The sequence below is a fragment of the Orycteropus afer genome, unplaced genomic scaffold, assembly GCF_000298275.1.
Source record: "Orycteropus afer afer isolate SDZICR_OR568_19922 unplaced genomic scaffold, OryAfe1.0 scaffold00210, whole genome shotgun sequence".
NCBI lineage: Eukaryota > Metazoa > Chordata > Mammalia > Tubulidentata > Orycteropodidae > Orycteropus > Orycteropus afer.
In genome coordinates, this window is record NW_006921797.1 from 1,518,969 (window position 1) to 1,546,345 (window position 27,377).

The window sequence follows — 27,377 nt, forward strand, 5'->3', positions numbered from 1 at the left end:
CCAACTAGCATGGCTGGAATATCAATACACCTACAAACAGAAAGAATGGTGTTGCACTAATAAAGTGCAAAATCTTATCAGCTTATTTTACTTAATTGAAATATTTGAGTGAAATAAGCTTATTTAAAGGCTAACATCCCAACTTGGGAAACTCCTAGTAAATTCTAAACTCATCTGAATTTTAGAAACTTGATGCTTACACCTTTTATAAAAGATGTTTCTTGACCGGGGGAAGAGCATGCAGTGTGGATACAAATGTTGTTCTGTGCCAGTTGAGTCAGACCCCACTCGTAGTGACCCCTCTGTTTCCAAGGCAGTATCACTACGGAAATAGATTGCCCAAAGACACGTGCAAATACACACACAGAATAGAAAATGCACTGATAATGGAAAAGAGAACAAAATTAAACATTAGATTCAAGATTTGGCACCGCGGTCTTTTCCAAATGTCTGCAGCAATGATTAAACTTTAGCCAAAATATTTTCTTAATATCTCCAATGCCATTAAAAGACAAGATGTGCCAATTTTGACTTTATAAATGTAAAATACAGTGCTCTGCAAAATCTTCGTAATGTCAGAGTCTGAAGTACTGAATCGTGACTCATTTTCCCCCCCATTATCTCTCTGGTTTCTTATCACCTAGAACCCTGTGAGGTAGAGTAACCAACTCAATTTGATTAGGGCCATCGCTGCACTGGGCTAGTCTCCATAATTTTCTCAGAAAGTGCAAATATTTTTTAAAAGAAAAAAGGCTTCCCAGGCCGTGGTGCATAAGATACATTTATAATTTTTAATGTTATAATTAAAAAATAAAAATGGTTTTGTTTGTATTTTAAAAAACAGCCCAGCTGTATTGCTCTGCCACCAAGAATGATTATGTGAGGATCTAGTCAATGCTGAATTTTATAGATCAGCTTTGGAAACCCTATTTTTGATGAAGAGTTCATTCCCTCATGGGATGTACAATCTATTCTCCCAATTTCCAGCTTTCTCCTATAGAGTGCCCATCTGAGCAGGATGGACATGAAGAATGGAATTCAGTCAAACATCTCCTCCCTGTTCTCCCTCCCTCCATATTCCCGGCTGCTCAGAACGTCTGAAGTATGAAAGTTGTTTTCAAATAGGAGAAGCACCACAGTTTCCCAACATCACAATATTGTCTTTAAATTGAAATACTTTAGTGATGTCTTGGACATTGAAAGTTTTTTTTAAGGTGGTTTCTGAGTATGTGGGTCCAGCCCAGGTTTGCAGTTTATAAAGATAAATAAGAGGAACTTAATATATTCAGAAAAGTTAAACATGCTGGCTTTAAAATAATGCTGGAAATTAAATTTCTTCAAAGAGTTGGTAAGCATGGGCTGTTGATCAGAATAGGAATTAAACGGATTTACCAAATCATTAAGAAAAAAAAAATCCAAGTTCCTGTGCTGTGGAATTTCAACAGTGCCTTTAAAATAGGCTGCTCAGGATATTTTTTATAATGCCAAATCATTCCATTTTTGATGGAGAAAAAAAATACAGATGGACTGTGTTTTACCTTTGTGAAAATTCCCAATCCATTAAAAATAAAATAAATCCAAGAGAGCGTATACATTCTAATCAAGTCGTCATTTTCCTAATGAATAAAAACTACACTTTACACAAAATACTTTATCAGCAGCTGTTTTCATCAAAAAACCGATAGTCATAGTTTCACAGTTGAAAAAGTTACACATTAAAATATTTTACAATTCATTATATATTCACTAGGTTTCCATTTCCTAATGGGCTTATAATATAAAGCAGATTAGAAGGGGAAAACCTCAAAGTTGATTACTTTGACACTAAATTTTTACACAGGATGCTAAGAACCCACAGGAAGCTTAGGTTCTATTGGAAAATAGCAACCAATTCCATTCTTTAAAAAATCCAATTAAAAACATGTTTCTTAAAAAACCAAACCAAATCCCACATTATGATTAACAGATTTCAAATTAACAACAGTAGTCGAAAAATCTTCAAAATAAATGTTTTTCTATAGCTAAGAATATGGTAAAAAAGTTAAAGCATGATTTTCAGATAGTGGATTATTTCTTACTAGAATGCATTTAAAATTATTTTTTTTTTTCCTTTACATCTTTTTCTTCTCAAAAATAATTACTAAAGGAAATATTTGTCAAGTGATTGAAGGAAATTTTAGAGCTAACAGTCAGTCACACCACATAAGAGAAGGATCGTCGGTTACAGAAATGGACCAATCCATGAGGACTTATCTCTGATAGTGAAGTACCGGAAGCAGCTATGTTATTACTGACTTACAACAGATCCTAGTCACCCCATGTAGTATTCAATTCAATTTTTGGTTCCTTGCTTTCTGTGCCTCTTGTTTTTAATGTTGTCTGCTTAAACTCTGCTTGGATTTGTTTATAAATTTACTTTGCCCGTAGATCACTTAATCTATATTCTTTGTAGAATTTGCCCATACTTCTTCAAAGAGAATTTGGTTTATAATAACTGTCCAAAATAAACATCAATTATGAAATATGTGGCTTGTGTTTTAATGGAGAGGTCTTGGGGAAACAAACCATCTGAACTGATGTGAGAAATGAAAAACTATAAATTCTATGCAAGGAGACTGGAGGCTTTTTTGGCACTCGGGTAAGACACAGCTCTCTGCTAAGTCTTCAGTTTCCACCATCAAAGCTTGACATTTCAACCATTTCACTGAATTTTCCTATAACCAATCCCTGATGTAAAAAAGCCTGGGATGTTAGTATGTATTAACTATATATATATCTAAAAAACAAAAAAATGTTAATTATGAAATTTTAATAAGTTATTAAAATCATCTATCTGCAAAAGAATCTATCTGGTTTCCTGCTTAAAACAGAGCTTATGTTCCTCAGAACTATTCCAAAATAGTTTACAGAAACAAATTCCCCTAATCTTCAAATTTATTTTCCTTGCTGGCAATATTATATACATGCTTTAGTGAAGTACCTACATCTCCAGTATATATGCCCTTTAAGGGTTCTAAAAGAGCCAAATATTAAAGAGTATTTGTTTAGAGTCCCTTGTTCATTATTCAAGACTTCTACTACAGGTAACTAATTTCATACAGGAATATTTTAAAAGTGAGGCTGTGTTACTAGATAGAGATACAATGTGCTCTCTTTTAAAGTTGTACTCCAATAATACGCCTAATCTAGACAACTGTAAGTAAATTATTGCACATTTCTTGGTGTGGCACCTGGACATTTGCTAAAGCTACTCTCTAGGGCATTCATCATTCATTTCAAATACTGAATAAAATAACAGATTCTAAAGTGATGACTAACATTAGCGCCTATTTTGGGTTAATGTTTTTCAAAATGTTTTAAGAATGCATCTTGTGCTCAGATGCAATTTAATAAAGTTGGAGAGTGAGCTCTGACCACATGGAAATGGGACATGATCTTAAAATATGGTAAGATCTTACTTTTATTACTGAGATATAGATAATACCTTAAAAAGGTAAAAAGTTCCTTGCCCCATATTAGAAAGTATTATTTATGGGCATACTTCAGTAGAGGGGTTTAAGCCGTCAGGAAGATAATCTAAGTAGTGTTAATTTTTGGTAATTAATTTCATGTGATTGAGCTTTTCTCAACTATAGAAGGGGATGGAGGATGGCAGTTAATGTGGAAACAAAGGAATAAAAGGGAAGAGGATGATGCTTAATCTGTTTTCCTTACACAGCTATACACTGGCCACTGATGTGAATGCAACAGGCCTGAGCCTCACTCATAGACTAACAGTTGATCGTGGTGTTATGAATAATAAAAAATTTGGGGTGCAAAACAATGCATGACTATGGGACAGATAATGTAAATAAAGAATATATATTAATGATAGTTTCTATAATATAAATAACCTTTTATAAAAAAAATAATCTTTTTAATAACATTAATACTTACTTCTATTTTCTGAAAAACATGCATGAAAAATGGATTCAGTTCAATTGCAAAAGGAAAAAAAAAAAACAACTGAAGGTGAATACTGTACAATTCTGGAACAAGAACTACTCCTGTTCATTCTTTTTCTGTGATAATTTTTTTTTTTTTTTTTGTGGGAGCCCAGAATTTCCCTGGGAAATAAGATCAGATGCTTGTAAATACTGTTCAGAAAAAACTCCCTCCAAAACACCTTTTAAAAGGTCTCATTTGTGACTGCTTCCAAAACTTTGCAGATAAGACCCCAAATCATCAAAAGGTTTGATTTATTAAAAAGAAAAACTTTCTGGTGCAATCTTAAGAGTCCCTTTCACCCCAAGCATTTTTCTTCATTAAACAAGGAGTCAAAAAACTCACTTCAAACTATGAATCAGTCAGTCATGGAAAAATAAGATTTTTTTCATTCTTTTCCAATTGCAAGTAATTTAACATCAACCTCCAGTTTACTTGGACCTAATGTAGTAACAGAACTGTGTGTGTCCACATTTCAAAACATAGAACATTGCAAGACAAAAAAGAACATCATTCTTTTTCCTTCTCCATCACTTCTATATATTTTGGGGATTTTTTTTTTTTGTTTTTTAAAAAAGGATACAAACAATCTTCAAAGTTTACCTTTTTGAACTTAAGGCATTACATGAAATTGCGCATTATTCTAAAGCTTAATTTTGAAATGAACTAGTTTAGTGCTATCAAACCCTGTTTGCGTTTACATTATTTAAATTATGTAATATTTTATTTTTGTTCTTGCTGTAAATTTTAATGCGTTCATGGATTGTGCAATTCCTATGCAACCAGTCTTTGCCTGCTGACAGTTAACAGTGCAGTGTTGAATCCAGCAATTGGGCTTTCAGGTTCCTAGTTCTCACTTCAGTTCAAAGCATGCTGTTTAATTGTGTGGAAGATCCAATCCATTTTTGTTGTCCAGCCACCATGATGTGCATCATTCATCTGTTTCATGAAATATTCCAAAGCCTCTTGCTCAGTTTTATCTAAGGCTAGGGTCTTTCGAATGTATGCAATATCATCAAAAGATTGTAGTTCTGGCATTCCAGAGCCAAGCATCATTGAGAAAAGATTTATGAAGAGATTGGCATGCTGCCGAATAGCTAGATAAGCCTTGTAACACATCTCCTGAAACCTGTAAGTAACAACAACAGTTTAGTCAGCATGGAGCAATGGGCATTGTATATTCTCTGCACAAGTGTAATATCATAAGACAGGCCTTCTTTGACAAATGTATAAAATAGCATTTCTCTTCTCTCCTTGCCAACAACTTTCTAATGTGAAATCCAGGAGAGTAAGTTCTTCGTTCACTGCTAGAACCACACCTAGCACATCATAGGCTTAAGAGTTGTTAAATATATGAATTGGTCGATACTAAAGCCTTCCAGGGTTTAGGAAAGAGCCAGGAATGAGTTATAGATAAGACAGAAATTTATAAAAGCTGGTTTTTCTTTCTTTCTTTTTTTTTTTTACTACGTTAAGGTCTAAGATACACCTGACAAGAATAAGCACTATACATTATGTTAACATAGAGGAGGTGGAGACCAATTATTTAAACAGCAGCAGATACTAGCTTTTGATTTATTATGAAGTTTAAGAATCAATTTCTCTTTAGGGCTTAATTAACTCAATATGTTAAATTAGTTCCATTTCCATTTTCCTCAATAGTACTGAACAAAACAAATAAAATATCCACTTTGTGCTCAAACAGTAATATAACATCTATTATTTAAAAATGCATGAAAAATACCAGTTGTCCAGGGTATCAAGAATTCTTTATTTCGTGCTTTTTGCTTTCTTGAAATTACCTTTCAAATTCTCTTGTTTTTGTACATTCTTGGGCTCCTTTACTAATAACTATTAAGAAATCTTGTGTCAAAACAAATGGCACACGTTCTCGTTTATAACCAAATTTTTTCTTCTTGTGGTCCAAAAAGTGTCCAAAATCTATATGAAACAGCTTTTGAAAATAAGAAATTGTTATAGTTTGACACATGCAGAAACACAATGTCTTGAATTCATAACTGTAAGAACACTAAAACATTTTACAAAGGGAAAATTATTCTTACTTGTCCATCATCTTTAACCATGATGTTACTGTTGTGACGATCTCCAATTCCCAAAATGAAGGTAGCCACACAATATCCAGCACATGAACGTGTGAACAAGTCAATGGCTGCATCATATCTACAAGGAACAAACCAACACCTTCTGAGCAGTTATAGAACGCTTCAGGCCACACTGAGAGGACAGGGTCAATGTTACTATGGAAACACTGAAAACCAATCACTGACATTAGGGGAAGGAAGTAATTAGGTCTAAAGATCTGAGGAACTATAGAATTCTGACGTTTTTAAAGGTTTCAAAGGAAATTCTAGATGTTCCTCAATCAAAGCATAATACTTTTCATTTCATTAAAATGAATGCTTTTTTCCAAATCACTTAAATAATAAATAACAAGTAATTTCTGAACTTGCAATATATTTTTTTTTTTCAATTTTAAAATGAAAATGTAGGAAGAAAGGAATGAAAAACTCACATCTCTCCTTTGTTTTTGTCTTTGAGCCACTGGTGTAGGGTGTGGCTGTTGAACTGCAGAGCCCCTTTCAGGCCGCCTTTGCACTGAATTTGCATAATAGTGTGAGAATTTCTCACCACCTCAATAAGTCCCACACAGTCACCAATTGACAGACAACCATAAGGTAACATCCTGAAAAAGGAGCACAACATTTAGATGGAAGGAAGGCATTTTAAAATAGCAAACATTTTAACAGGCTAATACATGAATAATCTATTTGCAAATTTATCATGTGTGGTCTTTACTGCCTTAATTTAATTTTTTTAAAATTATAATGTGACAAACATAGTCCTAGAAAAATCATAAAAATTATCTGCCATCATGTATTAACAAACTTCAATTGGTAAAACATTTAAATGTCTATCATTTAAAATAAAATCATTGTGGTAACGAATTTTATTAACATTTATGACTTTAAATATATTGGTGAATTTAAAGATACTAAACGGACATCTAAATAGTACTTGAGAGCAGGAGTTCTCAAATTTTTGATCTCAGCACTGCTTTACATTCTTAAAATTATTATTTGAGAACCCCAGAGTTCTTACTGACGTGAGTACATCTACTGGTGTTAGAAGTGAAAAGAGAATATAAAATTTTAAATATTGATCGACTGATTCATTTAAAAATAAAACCATTACAACATCTTCATACAAATGATATCTTTATGGAACAAGAAACTATGTATTTTTTTTTTTTTAAATATTTAGTGAGAAGGGTGACACTGTTTCACATTTTTTCAAATTTCTTTAATGTCTGGCTTAATAATACACAGCTAGATTCTTGTATCTGCTTCTGAATCAAACTAATGTGATGTTTTAAAGTATATGAAGAAAATCCAGCCTCACATAGATATGTAGTTGGAAAAAAGGAGACTATTTGTAGATATTTTTCTTTGATACTACAGACAGTCACTGGGTTACGAATGAGATTCGTTCCTGTTTGTCTTTAAATTGAATTTATAAGTAAGTTGCAATAGGTGCACGTTGCTGTTAGGTGCCGTTGAGTTGCTTCCAACTCACAGCGACCCCACGCTTAGCAGAACGAAACACTGCCCGATCCTGTGACAGCTCCATGATCCCTACTACACTTGAGCCCGTCATCGCAGCCACCATGTCAATCCATCTAGTTGAAGGCCTTCCCCTCTTTCGTCGACTCTCCACCTTACCAAGCATGACATCCTTCTCCAGAGAATGGTCCCCTCTGACAACATGACCAAAGTAGGTGAGACGAACCCTAGCCACCCTTGCTTCCAAGGAGCATCTCAGCTGCACTTCCTCCAGGACAGATCTGTTAGTTCTTTTGGCAGTCCATGGTACCTTCAGCATTCTTCGCCAGCACCACAACTCAAAGCATCAACTCTTCTTCAGTCTTCCTTATTCATTGTCCAGCTCTCACATGCATATGAGGCGAATGGAAATATGGCCTGTGTCAGGTGCACCTTAGTCCTCAAGGAGGCATCCTTGCTCCTCAGCACTTGAAAGAGTTCCTTCGCAGCCGACCTGCCCAGTGCTACACATCGTCTAATGTCCTGACTGCTGCTTCCATTGGTCTCGATTGTAGAACCAAGCAATGTGAATTCTTTGACAACCTCAATCTTTTCTCCATTCATCGTGATGCTGCTTACTGGTCTAGTTGTGAGCATTTTTGTCTTCTTTATATTGAGATGTAATCCATACCACAGATTGTGTTCCTCAATCTTCTTCAGTAAGTGCCTCAAGTCATCCTCACTTTCAGCAAGCAAAGTTGTATCATCAGCGTATCTCAGGTTGTTAATGATTCTTCCTCCAGACCCGATACCATATTTTTCTTCATATAGTCCAGCTTCTTGGATTATTTGCTCAGCATATAGATTGAGTAAGTATGGGGAAAGGATACAGCCCTGATGTACTCTCTTCCTGATTTTAAACCATACAGTGTCCCCTTGTTCCGTTCGAAAGACAGCCTCCTGGTCATGGTACAGGTTCCTCATGAGTACAATCAAGTGTTCGGGAATTCCCATTCTTCTCAATGTTATCCATAATTTGTCATGATCCACACAATCAAATGCCTCTGCATAGTCAATAAAGCAAAAGTAAACATCTTTCTGGTATTCTTTGCCTTGAGCCAAGATCCAACTGACAGTAGCTATGATATCCCTTGTTCCACATCCTCTTCTGAATCCAGCTTGCACCTCTGGAAGTTCTCTGTCAATATACTGCTGCAACCGTTTTTGAATTATCTTTAGTAAGATCTTACTTGCATGCGATATTAATGATATTGTTTGGTAATTTCCACATTCTGTTTGGTATTTCCGCATTCCACAATTTCCACATTCCACCTTTCTTTGGAATGGGTACAAATATGGATCTCTTCCAGTCAGTTGGCCAGGTACCTGTCTTCCAAATCCTTGTCATAACCGAGTGAGTGCCTCCAATGGGGCATCCGTTTGTTGAAATATCTCAATGGGTATTCCGTCAATTCCTGGAGCCTTGTTCTTCTCCAATTCCTTCATTGGAGCTTCAACTTCCTCCTTCAGTACCATTGGTTCTAGGTCATATGCCACCTCCTGAAATGGATGAAGATCGACCAGTTCTTTTTGGTACAGTGATTCTGTGTATTCCTTCCATCTTCTTTTGATGTTTCCTGCATCATTCAATGTTTTGCCCTTGGAATCTTTCAATATTGCAACTCGAGGCTTAAATTTTTTCTCAGTTCTTTCAGCTTAAGAAATGCCAAGCGTGTTTTTCCCTTTTGGTTTTCTAACTCCAGGTCTTTGCACATTTCATTATAGTAACTGGCTTTGTCTTCTTGAGTTGCTCTTTGAAATCTTTGGTTCAGCTCTTTTATCTTGTCATTTCTTCCATTTGCTTTAGCTACTGTCCACTCAAGGGAAAGTTTCAGAGTCTCTTCTGTCATCCATTTTGGTCTTCTCTTTTCTCGTCTTTTCTCCTCAGCCCCTGCAGCTGCGAGAGTCAGGGAAAAGCCTCCAGCTTGACAGTCTTGATCCAAGAACTTTGGACTTGCCAGCTTAGTGTGTATAGGTGTGTGAGCCATTCTCCTAAGATGAATTTCTCTTTCTCTCTCTATATAAGCTTTACTGGTTTTGTTTCTCTAGAGAACCCAGTCTAACACACCTATAGCATCACTATGAGTTGGAATCAACTCTATGGCTGTGGGTTTGTTTTTTTTTTTGGTTAGTGCAAGGAAAGCCTCAAAGTCTTTCTGCTAATTTAAAAGCTGCACATGCATCAAGTGAAGGTGACTGATGAAGAATTTGTGAGTAGGGGTTGTTGTTGTTACGTGCTGTCGAGTTGGACCTGACTCACAGTGACCCCTCCTTGGGTTTTGGAGGTGGCATCACTACGGAAATAGATTGCCCAACCTTCCTTCCCAGGAGTGGCTGGTGGGTTTGAACCGCCAGCCTTCTGGTTAGCAGTCAAGTGACTTAGGCACTATGCTACAGTTCACTCCTTTCAAAGTGAGGGCAAATTTACGTTAACATTAAAGGGCAAGCAAGAATTGTCCGTAAATTGGACACTCGTAACCAGGGGACTACCTATATTCCCAAATTTGAGATGTGACAAGTAAACTGCAGTACATGGAATATGACTAAATAACCATAGTGTGTCTACTAGTTATTCTTTAAGTTTAAATGTGTGGTTCCAAGAAAAAAGTAGCTAGTGGAGTTGACAACTCAAGTGATTACACAAATGCTTTTCCTTGTGACCATCACATTCTGGTATGCATCAGGGTACTTGCCATTTTATTACACAGAGTAATTAAAAAGGCATGGAAGTAAGGGTAGGGATGAGAGGATTTAAAGAGACAATGACAAAAAAGTACCAGACATCCCAACTGGCACGTAAGCGTCCACAATATATGGTTTTCCTTGTTCTGTCACTCTCATTCACTACTGTCTACTTTTCCACCTTTCCTTCACTTAAGTTCCTAAAAGAATAAAAAGTCTACACCTATTTTCATTTTCTTATGTAATTTAATTCCCTGGAGCCTAGCTTCCATGCCTACTACTCTACTTAGTCATCTCTTTTTATGTTTTCCACTCACTAACATCTATTTAATACCTACTGTGTGCTGAGCATTTCACAAGGTACTAACTAAATCAACTGCTGTCAATTTGATTCTGATTCATGGTGACCCCCATGTGTATGAGAGCAGAACTGTGTACTATATGAGGTTTTCTTTATTTCCTTTTTAGAATTTATTTTTGTTGTTGAGACTATACATAGCAATAGCAGCACATACACCAATTCAACAGTTTCTACATGTATGTTTCAGTGACAGTGATTACATTCTTCAAGTTGTGTAATCACTCTTACCCTCATTTTCCAAGTTGTCCCTCCCCATTATCTCAGTCACTGCCCTCTAAGATTCCTAATGTTTCCAGTTGCTGCTTTCCATTTGATCCCAGAGATAGATCTTGAAAGAGCACAGTACTCAAGGCAGACAATCTTTACTAGTTAAGGTAAATTATTGTTTGGCTTTAAGAAGATTTCAGGGGATATTTTTGATTTAAAGTTTAAACACTATCTCAGGGCAATAGTTTCAGGGGTTTGTCCAGCCTCCTTGGCTCCAGAAAGTATGGATTCCATGAGAATTTGAAATTCTGTACTTAACTCTTCTTAAAGTTAACCATGAACCATCAAAGTTGAAGGGTTTTTCATAGTCCTTAATCCCCAGCACTGTCCCCTAAGCACCTGACACTACAGATAATTCTGTCTGTGAATCTCTCCTGCCTTTTGGGCTCATGAATCTCTAATTCTGGCAAATCCTACCTTATTGATCATTTATTTTATGGAATCTTTTCCTCTGTCTGCCTTGACATATACAAGAACTTTTAAAGTTGTACTTTTGCTCATTTTCTCTCAATTTTTTTTTATATGACAGTCAAATATACTCATAGTTTAAAGAATCAATAGCCCTACAAAGCATGTTATTAAAAAAAAAGAAGAAACATTTAAAAAAAAAACCTGAATCTAAGTTTTGGAAGAAAAAACAAAAATTCTGCCATGAATTTACTTAAAGACAACATTTGGAAAATATTTTAAGAATTTGGTGGTGCAGTGCCTAAGGCATCTGACTGCTAACCAGAAGGCTGGCGGTTCAAACCCACCAGCCACTCCTCAGAAGGAAGACTGGGCAATCTACTTCCGTAGAGGCACTGCCTCGGAAACCCAAGGAGGGGTCGCCTATGAGTTGGAACGAGTTTTTGAGTTAATATTTTTCCAAGAGGTGCTCTAGTGGCCCAGTGGATAAAGCATTCAGCTTCTAACCAAAAGGTCAGTGGTTTGAACCCACCAGCTGCTCCAGGAGAGAAAGAGGAGGCAGTCTGCTTCTGTAACGATTTACAGCCCTGGAATCCCTATGGGGTTTCTTGCCCAACTTTCCTTCCAGGGAGTGCCTGGTGGGTTTAAACCATGAGCCTTCTGGTTAGCAGTCAAATGCCTTAGGCACCACGCCACCAGAGCTCCCTGGATTCATGTAGCATTAATTATCTTTGGGAAGGAGCAGGTCTTAACCAAAGAGTCAGGAATTTGAAGTTAACAACTTAATTTTGTGACTTAGCAAGTTAGTTTCCTTACTTCAGTAACTCCCCCACCCCATGCCCATGTGGATTCCAACTCATGGTGACCCCATGTGTGTCAGAGTAGAACTATAGTTCATAGAGTTTTCAAAAGCTATTTTTTTAATAAGTAGATCACCAGGCCTTTCTTGCAAGGTGCCTCTGGGTAGATGTGAACCTCCAAACTTTCAGTTAGCAGCTGAGTGGGTATTTGTCACTGATATTATACTAGCACTTTTAATCTGTAATAGACTTAAAAATATGCCTTTGTCTGGTAGTACTTGCTATTTCTTGTTGCTGAAAGTTAAACCTGAATCTTATAGTTCTAGACAAAAGTACTTTTAGTTAGAGTGGTTTTTCCCTGAATAACTCTAGATTTGCAAAGAGATGAGTCTGAGAAGGAAAAACAGACACAACAATGACTAGGATGAGATGAAGTGTGACAGAAAATGTGGAGACAATAGTGGTAATTGTGAAAGATTTGGCAGAAACCAAGGAGCTGATAAAACTTTAAAAATATTTTGCTGCAAAATTGATTCAAGATTAGAGGATTTATAAAGTTTTAGGATTAGAAAATTTATGTTATGAAAGAAACCTTCTTTTGAAACTCTTAAGTTCTGAATGAAATAGGAGCCTTTTTCTCTTGTGTCCGGTTCCTTGTGGTCAGGCTCCAAGGCAGTTGCAGAGTCCTTACAAGCTTATTAGAGAGAGTTCTTACCTACTTGAATCTCATTAACTATTCTAAACAAGTGAGAGGAGGACAAGTACAAGTACCTTAGTAAAACCAAGTACTGTAATTACTATTACCTTCATCTTTACAGAAATGTCTTTGTGTGTTTCAATAAACATTAAAGACTTCCTAATAGTTTACTTTTTCAGAATAAGTTAAAGTTCAACATACATGTTGCCTTGTGAGTTACCTACCGAAGATCAAGACCTTGATTTTGCCAGATATTTTCCATTATGCGAATAATTTGAAGTGTTAACATATCTTGCCGCAAATCTGAAATTCAAATAATATGTATCACCACTCAATGCCACAAATGAAAATTTGGGAACGATGTCATCACAATGTGTTCATACAGAAAACAGAGGTATATTTACTCTTGAAAATAATCTATAAGATAAAGTAATATTCTGATTCTTTGACCCATTTCTAAAGTATCTGCATAAAACATCTGTGTATTGATGTTAAATGTAGCACATATTTCACAAAAGTTGTTAATTACAATATTTTGAGTATTTATTTTCCTAAGTCCTTAAATTTGAATATATATTTGTTTTAAAATTCTGAATTCAGCACAGCTCACTGCTGAAATGTCATTGTTCAAGGATCACCATCCACGATCTTTCCCTTCCACAGCCCTTTCTCTAAGTAAGTTAGGTCCTTCTTTTATGTAGGTCCATAGGAGATAATATATTTTTCCTTGTACCAATGGTTATGATTTTAATTTTGTAACTTTTTTGTTTAATGTATCCCCTTCCCTAAGCTCCAAGAGGGGAGGGATTGTTTTCCTATAGCTCCAGCCACAGGGTCTACCACAAGAATGTTTATCAGTCAGACACTTATTTCAGGCCTTGTAAATTTTAAGCCCAGTACTTCTTCCCCCACCCCTCCAATAATTACTCGTATATATGGTACAGGTTAAGACATCTGCTTAATATTATATACTTTGCCACATGTGTATTCCTTACTTACATGGCTTTCGATAGTCTTCATGGTTCATAAATAGCTTGTGCATAAAAAAGATAGCTAAATTCATGCATCATAAGTTCATTAATACTCTTCCTTACCATCCCCATTTTTAAAGATGATCTCATTGTTCTGAAACAGTAACTCTGACATGATGTCTGGGTTCTCCCAATTCAACCACAGTGGCCTTTTTGCAGAGGACATAATTCGACACTCTTCAAGCCTTTAAAAAAAATAGTTAAAAACTTTACTAGGCATCCTAGCTCTGTTATTATTTTCCTCATCAAATGTATTTAAAAATAATACACAGTATAGATTTTGGCAGTGATTAAAAAATTTGAAGCTTTCTCAATATATTATTCATGAATTCATTTCTAAGTGAATACAGAGAAAATAAATGGTAAGTTTTCAAAATTTTCATGGAATGGCGTATGAATTTTTAACAAATATTGGGACATATTAGTTTTATGATTATTACATTCCATTTCTCATCCTATAATATCAGAAATTCTGCTATAGAAAGTTTTAAACTCCATTATTAAAATAGTAAAAACTCAGTTGGAATAAAAGCAGTTCAGAACTTAAGACAATTTCCTACTCTTATTTTGCAGAGCAGGAGAATGGGGAAAGGAAGTATATATATACCTCAACATTTTAAATTATAATGGGCATTTTTTAGTTTTTTCGAGGTTTTATACAGAAAGGGTACTTACTTAAATATTTTGGTACAACTTCCAATGAAGTACCTTACCTGAGATTTCCTAGCTGGTGAGCAGGGTTTAGAGGAGACAGAAAGCCTTGGAGAGCATCCATGAAATCTGGTCGCCTCATTTGCTCAACTAAAAATTTCATCTGTACCTGATAAGCAAGCAGAATCAAGGTTAGAAACTGATTTCATGAAAGGTAAAACTAACCGCTAATCTCATTTATATATTGGAAACTGGGTATCGTGTAGTCTTTGAATCCATGTCCTAGATGGGCTGCATTAATTAGAAAGGTGCTGTAACAGAGAGCAGAAAAACTCAGGCAGATGCAAGAGCGACAGCACTGTATGGCTTCCAGGGAGAAGCTGAAAGAAGCAATGCTTTGGCTCTAGAGCAGGGGTCGGTCAAGTAGGGCTTGCAGGTCAGCCACCAGCTTTTGTGAATCAAGCTGTGCTGAAGCACAGCCCTGCTCGTTCACTTATGCACTGTCTATGCACTATAAAACCAAAACCAAAAACCCCACCAAACTCACTGCCAGTAACTGACAGAGACCACACAGCCTGCAAAGTTGAAAACAGTCATTATCCAGCCCTTAAGAAGTTTGCTGATTCTTGCTCTAGAGGAAAGATTAAGGAGGTATCATCTTATCTTAGCCTAATAACCTTACTTTTAGGCTTTTCAGAAAACATCACATCTCTGTTGGATATAGATAAGGTCTAGGAAGACTTAAAAAAAAAAAAGGTGAGAAAAGGACTTATAAAAACCCTGAATCTCACACTATGCTCAGGTTCTAGTATGCAGCTGCAAAGAAACTTTTTTTTTTTTTTTAAAAATCAATTCAAACCAGAGTCCAGACTGTCAAGCTATCATGCAATAGCTGGCATTCTAAGAAATCCCCATCCCTTGAAAATATGAAAATAAAAACTGTGAATGAGGAAAAAAAGAGTTTAAGAGCTAGGGATTCCTAAGAAATTAGTTTTTATGTTGGAATTTTAATATTAATTATATCTCCCTATGATAAATAATAGATACAAAATCTAGTCATTCCTTACTAGGCAGCTCTTGCTCATGTACAAGCATTTCTTTTTCTTTAACTATCAACCCTCATGTTAGCACAGTGCTTCCTATACTTTATCACTCATTGTTATCACAAAATACAAACCACTAAGTAACTGCTTTTTTCCCCCATGACTGCAATTTCAGTTCCCTATCATAATCTCATTTAAACCAGTAGTGATGTCAGTACAAAAATTCCATGTTCCTAATGAATCAATTTTGTCATAGCCAATTTGATTTGAAAACTCCAGCTATAGAAAATGCCTATATTTACAAATTTAACTAACAGCTCTAGTTTCTTTTTTCTTAGCTCATTTATAATATAAATATAGTAACATTTACACATATCTCGAGGCGCTCTAGTCTCCTATTGTGCATTAATTCCAGCACTAGATACACTATAGTGATTTTCTAGTTGTTGTTAGTTGCCATCCAGTCAGCTCTGCCTCCTGGCAACCCTGTGTCTAACAGAACAAAATGCCGCCTGGTCCTGCACGATCCTCATGACTGCTGGTATGTCTGAGTTCACTGTGGTGATGACTGCACAGTCTGTCGTGATTGATAAGGTTTTACTGGCTGATTTCTGGAACTACAGAGTCAAGCCCTATTCCTCGTCTGTGTTAGACCAGGAGCTCTGCTGAAATCTGTCCACCCTGGTGATCCCATTGGTATTTGAAATACCAGTGGGATAACTTCCAAAATCATAACAACATGCAAACCACCACAGTACAACCAACAGACAGACGGGGGGTACATTTTCTAACAACCCATATTTGAACTTAAAAACCACAACCACAAGGAAGCCATACATACTGTATGACATTTAGATTAATATAGTAACTTTCTTTAAAATTTTCTTTTCCTTCAAGCAGTAATAATGAAAATGGTGGGAATACTCATTTATGTTTTCTCATCTTTGGGGGCTCACTAATAAAAGTAGGCTACCCCATTTCACTAGGGATGAGGGAAAACATCAATTAGAGAGACTGGACAAAATGACATTGCTCATATTGATAATGCTTGCTTCATATACTCTGTGCAACTGAAATCTCATTTCTTACTGCACCACATGGTAGATGGATTGAAGGAAAGGTAGAACTAAAAATCAAACCCAATGCCGTCAAGTCAATCCAACTCACAGGGACCCTACAGGACAGAGCAGAACTGCCCCACAGGCTTTCCAAGGCTGTGAACTCTTATAGAAGAAGATTGCCTCATCTTTCTTCTGCAGGGTGGCTGGTGGGTTTGAACCACTGACCTTTTGGTTAGCAGCTGAGCACTTTAGCCACTGCACTATGAGAGAGCATGAATGAAGGATAGGGACTAGGAAAAAGTCATGAAGAACCATTCACATTTTATTTCCCCGTCCTCAGCTGTAGTAGGCTTGAAGGTCTTAGCTAGACTGCAGATGACTAGAGAGTATAACATGTTCACTCTGTGACTATGAGTCTATTCTAAACTTAGAAATGTAAACGCTAAATTCTTTCCACTAATTTTCTAAGTCACTGCTAAGAGGTAATTAATGACAAAGAACAGGGAATGAATCACTTAAAAACTGTATGACTATAAAAGAGAGAAAAGAAGGGAAAGGAGAGGGCACCAACATTTACTGGGTGCCGCCCATGTTCCAGGGGCTGCGATAATTGCTTCATGTATCTCATGTAATTTAATTCTCACAACAACCCTATGAAGACAGTATTATTCCCATTTTACAGATGAGGAAAATGAATTTCAAAAGCCTAGATAATATAGGAGTTCTGGTAGCATAGTGCCTAAGGCACTGGACTGCTAACCAGAAGGCTGGCAGTTCAAACCCACCAGCCACTCCTCGGAAGGAAGGTTGGGCAATCCTACTTCCGTAGTGATACTGCCTCGGAAACCCAAGGAGGGGTCGCTCTGAGTCGGGGCTGACTCGATGGCAAATAACAACAACAACAACAACAACAAATAATATAAGTGACATTACACAGCTAAGAGGCAATGAAACTTGGATCCCAATCCTAATCTGCTTGATTCCAAGGGCCCATAATCAGAGTATTCAGTGGACTCCCCAAACAACCCTGCCCCATAAAACTATGAGAGTCTCAAAAATAAACCAAGTCACACACCTTTTGTGTTTCATCCTTCTTCTCCTGTTTGAGGATGTCAGTTAAATTAATGAGCTTCTCCATAGCCTCGACTTGTCTATTCAGGTGCTTCAAATACATCCCACAAGCACGGCAGTAGGATTCCAGAAGCAGACCAAACCTCTGACTTACTGTTTTATTGTGCATCTCAGATCTAAAACAATAATAGAAGATTTAAAAAAACAAACAAAAAATAAAGATCTTTGTTGTTGCTGGAGTCACTGAGTCCTCTGTGACTCACAGTGACCCCCAGGGACAGAGCAGCACTCCTCCACAGGGTTTTCATGGCTGTGACATTTATGGAAGCAGATCACTAAGTCACTCTCCCGCAGAGCGGCTGGATGGGTTTGAACTGCCAACTTTCTGGTCAGCAGCTGAGCGTTTCACTGTAGTGCCACATTTTCTAAATCCAATTAATGCTATAATCATGCTAATGATTAAAAAAACGCAAAACTTAGTATTTAGAAGCAAAACAGTCAAGAGTTTCCGTAGTTCCTGGAAATGCAAACTTAACAAATTAGTTTTTAGCTTTATTTCAACTACTTTTCATTCATTAATGTCAGCACAAGATACATAAACATGGAAAAAGAAAATGAGGCACAACAATTTTAATACAATGCACAGGGAGTTGGCAAAGAGCTCAGTGAGTACTACTCCACTTCTCTGTCATCCATCCCTTTTCTCTACTGTCTCTCAATTTCAGCTATTTAAAACCCAGCTTACAGGTTCTATTTTTAACACTTCAAAAATCGTATTAGATATAAGCCTATTTCTGAATTTAGAAAAAATATATATTTTATGAACTCTAACTTCGAATACTAGACATATCACAGTCTGACAAGCATTTCTTATTCTTAAATTGCTCTTTTTCCAGGAGCCTTGAGATTTTGTCATTATTGTTCTGAATTCCAAGGTAAGAATTTTTGTCCTAATTTTAGACCATTTTAACCCACATACACAGTGAACCTACTGTAACATTAATCTAGACATAGCAAATTTTATTTTGCTTAACTAACATTAAAATTTCTAAAATAATTTCTGCTCTCATTTATGTACCGAATTCAATTCTGAATTTTATTAGCTAATTTAATTCCAAAGAGAAAGTTAAGGTGAAGCTTATAATATGCAGTATATCTTGCAAACTCTTCCAGATAAACAAAAAACAGAAGTACCTAAGTAACGTATTATCAACACATACATTATATATATATTGTATTATAATTAAATATATTGTATTGTGCACATACACATACACACACATTAAGAAAGCAAGTAATATATAACTACAGAATTTAATGGGAAAATAATTTGACTTACTTTAAATGCCAAAAGAAAAAGTGTCCAATCCTTTGATTAGTCAAAGCTTTCTTAAGTAAAAATCTCACAAGCAGGTTATCCAAGTATTGTTCATATTTTAGGACCTAGGTGATTAGGGAAAAACAAACAGCTCCACATGAATCAGCAAAAGTGCCTGCATAGCTAGAGTTAAAGAAGGTTTTTCAGAAAGGAAATAGATACTACTTGACATGAAATGGATTTTTTTTAAAAAAAGGCTAAAACCAGTTAATGTAGTGGGTTTTGGAAGTAGCATGGATTTAGAATAGAACATTTTTTACTATTTTACCTGTACTAGCTGTATTAGGTACTGAGAAAGCTTGTCATCTGTTAAATATTTTTCTAAGCAGCGAACAGCAAAACCTCGAACCATAGGATCTGGGTAATTACAGTCCAGAAGTTCCATGGCTTGTTCGGGTTTGATTGGAGGCCAGTCTTTTACCAAGCAGTACATCTGCATATGAGAATAACAATAAATCATATTTAAAAAACAAAGATAGTTGCAAATGAACCCTATAAAACACTGTCAGAACTTATTTGAGTATTACTTCAGACAAAGACCCACTTATAGTGCTTAAAATTTTTGGCTCTAAATAATTTTCTCTCTGAAAGTGGCATGAAGAGTATTTTTCTCCATTATATTACTCATCAATTTAAAACATGGTCTATTTCATCTCTTTTGGTTACGAAGACTTTTTGAGAGAAAATATTTTGAGTAGTATATCCATTTTGTTCAGTAGTTACTCAGTAATATCAAGCATACATTTACCTGGGCTACTTCATCTCTAGAATTCCATTTAACAGACAGAAGCAATTTGGGTAGAATTTCAGGGATAGTTACACAATAGTGTCTGTATGGAAGAGACAAAACAAAAAACATTCCTGCATGTTATTCAAAAGGCCTAGATGTCTAACTCTACAATTATGCAATCTTTAAGAAGCTTCATACACTTTTAAGACCATTCTTACCATTACTAGCCTTCTTAAACTTGCAAAAGAAATCAGTGTTTAACACTAGCGTTGTGTAGACATGTACCTATATACTTAGATAGAGTTGTAACATAAAGGAAGGCAAAGGAACTATTCATCCAAACAGAGGACAGGTAACTTACAAAAACTTTACTTGACAGTTCAGAAAAATTATGAATATATTCCTCCTTGGGTTTCTGAGGCGATATAACTATGGAAGTAGATTCCCCAACCTTCCTTCTGGGGAGTGGCTGGTGGGTTTGAACCGCCAGCCTTCTGGTTAGCAGTCACATGCCTTAGGCACTACGCCACCAGAGCTCCCATATATTTTACTGCTCTCTTCATATGACTCATAATATTTACCTCCTTATGCAACATGAACCCTAATAAGTGTCACCATTTCTACTATGGTCATTGGCCGAAACTTTATGTTTTTAATGTACTCTCTGCAGACATGCACTGCAAATGCTTTACTGAAATATACCAGTGGACATTTACCAAGTAGTAGGTTCCTTTCATCATAAATGAAAGTAAGTCATTACACTACTATTTTGAGGAAGTATAAGAAAAAAGGAAAATGAAATTTTTAGAAACTCCTAAAAATTATAATATTATACGAACCAGACCAACTAAATCACAACTAAATTGAGCCAAAAGTATAGGCTATTTTTTTTGGCTCTTGAATTTTATAATAAAAAAGCAAATCCTAAAAAAGCCGTATCAGGGATTTAGAATTTAAAAAAAGAAAAAAAAAGTACCTTCAATATGCAAGGTACATACCAATGCAGCAGTTTTCTAGAAATATCTATCTCTATCTGTAGTTTTTTTAAAAGAATCATGTTTATAACAATAATAATAATAATAATAAAATACTGAACATGTAAACTATGCTTTATGTTTTAGTGGTTCAAGTAAGTATGGGGAAACACAGCAGGATCAGCCAAATTCAGTTCTTTCTTCTGTCACACAAAGAACAAAGAATCTTCACTTTACACTTACCTGTGACTCCACAGAAAATCTTTTTCTTGCTCAGTGATTTCAGACAGAGGATCTCGTGTACAAATTGCTCGAAGCTGTTCTTTGTCATTTTCTCTTAATTCATTGTCTCTAGCTAGTCTATTACTCTGTAAAATAAAGTAATTTCTTATATGATATTTCTTTACCATACCCCGCCCCCAGATTCATTAAGTGATCTACCAAAAAAATAAATTAGTTTTAAATAAAATCGACACTGCGTATTAATTGTAAAATGGCTTATTCTCTTTGTAAAAATTTATTATCAGGGATGGGAAAGAATCAATTCAAGACAGTAATTTATGAAACAAATCCAGTAACTTTGGTCTTGGTTCACTTTATCACCAACCAGTTAGAATAGTATCTTCCAAGGTTAGTCAGGGAGAAGACCAGATGGAGACACTAGAGGTTAGTTATGAACAACTTCCTGATGAAGCCTTTCCTATTATCCTATTAACTAATTTGTTATTGTGCTAGAAAAAAGAAACAGTAAAATAATAAAAATAACAAAGCAAACTCTTCCATGTGCCTTAAATATATCCTTATAACTACTGTAGGGCTTTCAAATTTAAAAAGTGAAAATAAGTAAGAGAAGAAAAGTGAAAAACACTCCACTAAAACACTGTATACTGAATATTGTTGTTGTTGTTATGTGCCGTCCAGTCGGCCCCGACTCATAACGACCCCTCCCTTGGATTTCCGAGGCAGTATCACTATGGAAGTAGATTGCCAAACTTTCTTTCTAAGGAGTGGCTGGTGGGTTTGAACTGCCAGCCTTCTGGTTAGCAGTCAAGTGCCTTAGGTACTATGCTACCAGAGCTCCTATACTGACTATTAGAAAACTAATTTTTTTGTATAGTTCCAAATAATGTATTTATTCACTTAAGTACAGATATATTAACTACATAATGAATTATTATGAATGAATATTAATGTCTTATGCAAAACACACACTTTTAGAATGAGTCACATATATACCTAATGACTGAAAATGGAATCAAGGAACCCTGGTGGCACAATCATTGAGTGCTCATCCGTTAACCTTAAAGGTTGGTGGTTCAAACCCACCTAGTGATTCTGTAGGTAAAAGACCTGGAGATTTGTTTCCAAAAAACTTACAAGCTAGGAAACCCTATGAGGCAGTTCTACTCCATCACATGGAGTTGCTTTGAGTTGGAATCGACTTGAGAGCACCCAACAATAAAAATGAAATCAAACTGCCATATATACTACTTGGTTTTATATACTGTCAATTTATCCAACAGCATGAAGAAATAATACTGGCATCTATTCACTCAGAAGTATATATTAAATATGCACTATATGCTAATCCTGTTCTTGCTGTTGGTGTCACAAAACAGTAAAAGACCTGGCACTGAAAGAATCTCCATTCTAGTAGGAAAGTAAATAAACAAATAAGAAAATATCAGTTAGCTGATACAAGTATTATGGGTGATGTGACAGAGAAATAGTAAATGGCCACTTAGACTGGGTGTCTGGAAAAGGCCTCTGAGAAGGTAACATTTAATTTGCCATCCAAATAACAGGAAGGAATCATCCACACTAAGATCAGGGAAAAAGACTACTTCAGATGAAGGAAACAGTTCAAAAAGCTCAAAGCAGAGAATGAGTTTGGTGGCAAAGAAGAACAAGAAGGACAGTGACTGAAGCCCAGCAAGCTTGGGAGAGACGCCATAGGAGGCTGTGTCCAGAGCATGTAACATCTGCAGCTCAGAGTTAAAAAGTTTTATTTTTAGTGAAAGCTATTTAAAAGATGAATACCATGATTTATGTTTTATAAAGATTATTCTGGCTGCTCTGGGGAAGGAGGGAGACCTATCGAAAGGCATCTGCAGTAGTCCAGAAAAAGGAGTTAATGCTACTTCTCTGGGTCCAAAAGACTCTTCTAATACTATTATTTATTTAATCTATACATTTAATGTAAAATAATTTGCTGTGTAAATTATTAAATAATTTATTAATTTATGCTTTTAATATAAAAATTGGAAACCAACTTTTTAGACATTTTATTAAGAATTCAAATAGCAAACTAAAACTTTATCTGTATTTTCCTGGTTTTAAAGATGTATATAAAAAATAGGCAACATCTTAGAATGCAACTAATTGCTTGCTCATCAACTGTCATGCATGGACTTGGAACACACCCATCTTGCAAAAATACTGATTCCAGATTTTAAATATATATCATTATTTCTGGTTTATTATTACTTTTTCTTCTTGCACTTCACTGCCAATATGCAATACTTTTAAATACTTTGATGGCTGATGATTTTGTTGAAGAGAGGATGGTCACCTTCTTTGCTCCATAATTGTGAAACATTTCCATTTTTACACTCATAAAAAACATGAAACAGAATGATCAGCCTAAGGAATTTTTAAATTTTTGTATCACTTTTTCTTTTCAGTCACCTTTGAAGATACACTTGCTTTCAGCATTTGTCCACTGGGAAAGTCTATCAATTAAATTTTTTTAGTGCACAAACATAATAGATGTAAGGAATACTGAAAAAGATTATGTGCTCCAGGTGTCTGTCACAAAATACTGCATGATGAAATTCTGCCTGAAGGACTAACTGAATGTGAGTACCATATTTCCCTTATGGCCTTAGAAACAGGTTCTTGAGTTTGAGGAAATTCATCTATGATATTGTCATTGGATATTTCACTTATGATCAATTTCACCATCTCATTAAAATCTAGAGCAGCAGTTCTAGAACTGGGAAATGCTGGGAGTGAGCCTGAAGGACTAACTGAATGTGAGTACCATATTTCCCTTATGGCCTTAGAAACAGGTTCTTGAGTTTGAGGAAATTCATCTATGATATTGTCATTGGATATTTCACTTATGATCAATTTCACCATCTCATTAAAATCTAGAGCAGCAGTTCTAGAACTGGGAAATGCTGGGAGTGATTTTGCTCTACTACCCTTTGCTAGGGAGCTCTGGTAGTGTAGTGGTTAAGGCACTTGACTGCTAACCAGAAGGCTGGCGGTTCAAACCCACCAGCCACTCCTCGGAAGGAAGATGGGGCAATCTACTTCCGTAGTGATACTGCCTCGGAAACCCAAGGAGGGGTCACTATGAGTTGGGTCTGACTCGATGGCACATAACAACAACAACAACAACCCTTTGCTAACCAGAGGCCTGGCGGTTCAAACCCACTGGAAGACTGGGCAATCTACTTCTGTAGAAATACCAACTTGGAAACCCAAGGAGGGGTTGCTAGGAGTCGGAATCGACCCAACAGCAGTGAATTTGTTTTTTTACCCTTTCCTCCAGAGGTAATGTCTGGAAACACTTTGGTTGTTACAACTTGGGGTATTGGTGTTACTGGCATCTATTAAGTAGTGGCCAAGGATGCTGCTAAGCATCCAAAATTGTACACAATAGCCCCTATAAAAGACTTATTTGGCAAAAAATGTTAACAGTGCTGAGGCTAAGAAACCCTGCTCCAGAGGGCCATTATCTCTTTGCACTTGTTTTCTGATTTGTCTAACAATTCTGAAACATCGTCTGTCAGTCTTCTTCTCTGTCATTACGGGTAGAAATGAGAAATTGTAAATTCTCAATTGTTTCCAAGGAAAACCTAAAAAACAGTAAGTGTGCCAAGATGGTGTTTCCAGACTTCTATCTCTAGAAAGATGATGTAATACATAGAAAAATGAAGTAAGAAAAATGAAGGATGATGTAATAGTCAAGAGTTATTTCACTCCTACATAAACCTTCTAGGCTATTCCATTCTTCTTCTTCCTTTTTTTGATTTTTTTTTAAGCATAGCTAGAGTAACAGATAGGTAATGATGAAATAATTCCTAGAATGGTGAAAGAGTAAAATACTTCAAGATATAGAAAAACTAAGCTCTCTTAATGTATCCTAGACTTATAAAAGTTTCCAACAGACTGTTTTCCAAATTATAACTGAAAGTGAGTTCTATTCAATTATAAAATTAAGTAGATTTTCTCTTTTTTCTTTGAAAGAAAGAAAACTTTTCCAAGAAAGAAGACATGAAGTATAAATCCTTAGGAAGAATTAGAACTACTGAAAATAAAAGAAACTCAAAAGCCTATCATGTGATCTAACAGACTGATGGTAAACTAACTGTTCAAAAACTGAACGTATAAATGAAATAGAAGGAGCTCTGGTAGCACAGTGCCTAAGGCACTTGACTGCTAACCAGAAGGCCGGCAGTTCAAACCCACCAGCCACTCCTCAGAAGGAAGATGGGGCAATCTACTTCCATAGTGATACTGCTTCGGAAACCCAAGAAAGGGTCACTATGAGTCGGGTTTGACTCGATGGCACATAACAACAACAACAACAGCTTCCCTAGGTGTTGATTGTGGGTCCAAGTAAAATGAAGTGCTTGACAACTTCAATTGTTTCTCCATTTATCGTGATGTTGTTTACTGGCCCAGTTGTGAGGATTTTTTGTTTTCCTTACATTGAGGTGTAATCCATACTTCAGACACAGTCTTTGATCTACATCAGTAAGTGCTTCAAATTATTTTCACTTTTTCCAAGCACTGCTGTGTCATCTTCATGTTGCAGGTTGTTAATGAGTCTTTCTCCAATCCTGATGCCGTGTTCTTCTTCGTATAGTCCAGCCTCTGTATTATTTGCTCAGCATACAGATTGAATAAGTATGGTGAAAGGATACAACCCTAACACATATGCTTTCTGATTTTAAGCCATGCTGTATCTCTTTGTCCTTTTCAAATAAGAGCCTGTTGGTCTATGTACAAGTTCCTCATGGGCACAGTTAAGTTTTCTGGAATCCCCATTCTTCTCAATGTTACCCATAATTTGCTATGATACATACAGTTGGATGACTTTGCATAGTCAATAAAATACAGGTAGATATCTTTCTGGTATTCTTTGCTTTCTGCCAAGATCCATCTGACAATAGCAATAATATCCCTCATTCCTCATCCTCTTCTGAATCCAGCTTGAATTTCTGAAAGTTCCCTGTGAATATACTGCTGCAACCATTTTTAAATTATCTTCAGCAAAATTTTACTTGTGTGTACTATTAATGATATTGTTTAATAATTTCCACATTCTGTTGGATCACGTTTCTTTGAAATGTGCACAAATGTCAATCTCTTCCAGTCAGTTAGCCAGTTAGCTCTCTTCCAAATTTCCTGATGTAGATGAGTAAGCATCTCTAGATGCTTTGGTTTGTAGAAACATCTCAATGGGTATTCCATCAATTCCCAGAGCCTTGTTTTTCTCCAATCCCTTCAGTGTAGCTTGGACTTCTTCCTTCTATACCACTGGTATTTGATCAGATGCTATCTTCTGAAACAATTGAACATTGACTACTTTGTTTTGGTACAGTGACTTTGTGTATTCTTTCCATCTTATTTCGATGCTCCCTACATCATTCAATATTTTGCCCAGAGAATCTTCAGTATTGCAACTCAAGGACTGAGTTTTTTCTTCAGTTCTTTTAGCTTGAGAAATGCCAAGTATGTTCTTTCCTTTTAAGATCTGGGATCTTGACATATTCCATTATTATACTTTATTTTGTCTTCTCAAGCCACCCTTTTGAATATCCTGTTTAGCTTATTTATTTCATCATTTCTTCCATTCTCTGTAGATGCTCTCCAATCAAGATCATGTTTCTGTCTCTTCTGACATCCATTTAGCTCTTCCTTTTCTCTCTTTTTAATGATCTTTTGCTTTCTTCATGTATGATGTTCTTGATGTCAACCCACCACTCTTCTGGTCTTTGGTCATTGGTGTTCAATGCATAAAATCTGTTCTTCAGATGGTCTCCAAATTCAGGTAGGATATAATCAAGGTCATATTTTGGCTCTCATAAACTTGTTTTAATTTTCTTCAACTTCAACTTGTAATTGCATATGAGCAATTGATAATCTGTTCCACAGTCAGCTCCTGGCCTTGCTTTTGTTGAAGACATTGAGCTTCTCCATTGCCTCATTCCACAGATGTAGTCAGTGTGATTGCTGTCTGTTCCATCTGATGATGTTCAAATATATGTTGTTGTTTTGTTGTTCAGTGCTGTCAAGTAGTTTCCAACTCATAGCGACCCCATGCACAGCAGAACAAAACACTGCCTGATCCTGCGCCAGCCCCACAATCCCTGCTATACTTGAGCCCATGATCGCAGCCACCGTGTCAATCCATCTCGTTGAAGGCCTCCCACTCTTTCGTTGACCCTCCACCCTACCAAGCATGACATCTTTCTCCAGGGAATGGTCCCTTCTTACAACATGATCAAAATAGGTGAGACGAAGTCTGGCCATTCTTGCTTCCAAGGAGCATTCTGGCTGCACTTACTCCAGGACAGATCTGTTAGTTCTTTTAGCGGTCCAC

General features: G+C 36.2%; 1 protein-coding gene across 1 annotated transcript in view; it reads right to left on the reverse strand.

Annotated features, from left to right (window-relative positions):
• Nucleotides 1–4,842: 4,842 nt before the first annotated feature.
• The window catches only part of PIK3CA (phosphatidylinositol-4,5-bisphosphate 3-kinase catalytic subunit alpha), a 35,113-nt gene continuing 12,578 nt past the window's right edge, over nt 4,843–27,377 (reverse strand). The window contains exons 9-20 of the mRNA XM_007948281.2: nt 21,002–21,126; nt 19,803–19,884; nt 19,323–19,487; nt 19,016–19,119; nt 17,681–17,852; nt 14,564–14,670; nt 13,914–14,035; nt 13,044–13,122; nt 6,518–6,688; nt 6,048–6,165; nt 5,787–5,938; nt 4,843–5,113 (exon numbers count right to left, since the gene is read on the reverse strand). Of these exons, the coding sequence (XP_007946472.1) occupies nt 4,843–5,113; nt 5,787–5,938; nt 6,048–6,165; nt 6,518–6,688; nt 13,044–13,122; nt 13,914–14,035; nt 14,564–14,670; nt 17,681–17,852; nt 19,016–19,119; nt 19,323–19,487; nt 19,803–19,884; nt 21,002–21,126 (1,668 nt within the window). The remainder of the gene's footprint in view (nt 5,114–5,786; nt 5,939–6,047; nt 6,166–6,517; nt 6,689–13,043; nt 13,123–13,913; nt 14,036–14,563; nt 14,671–17,680; nt 17,853–19,015; nt 19,120–19,322; nt 19,488–19,802; nt 19,885–21,001; nt 21,127–27,377) is intronic.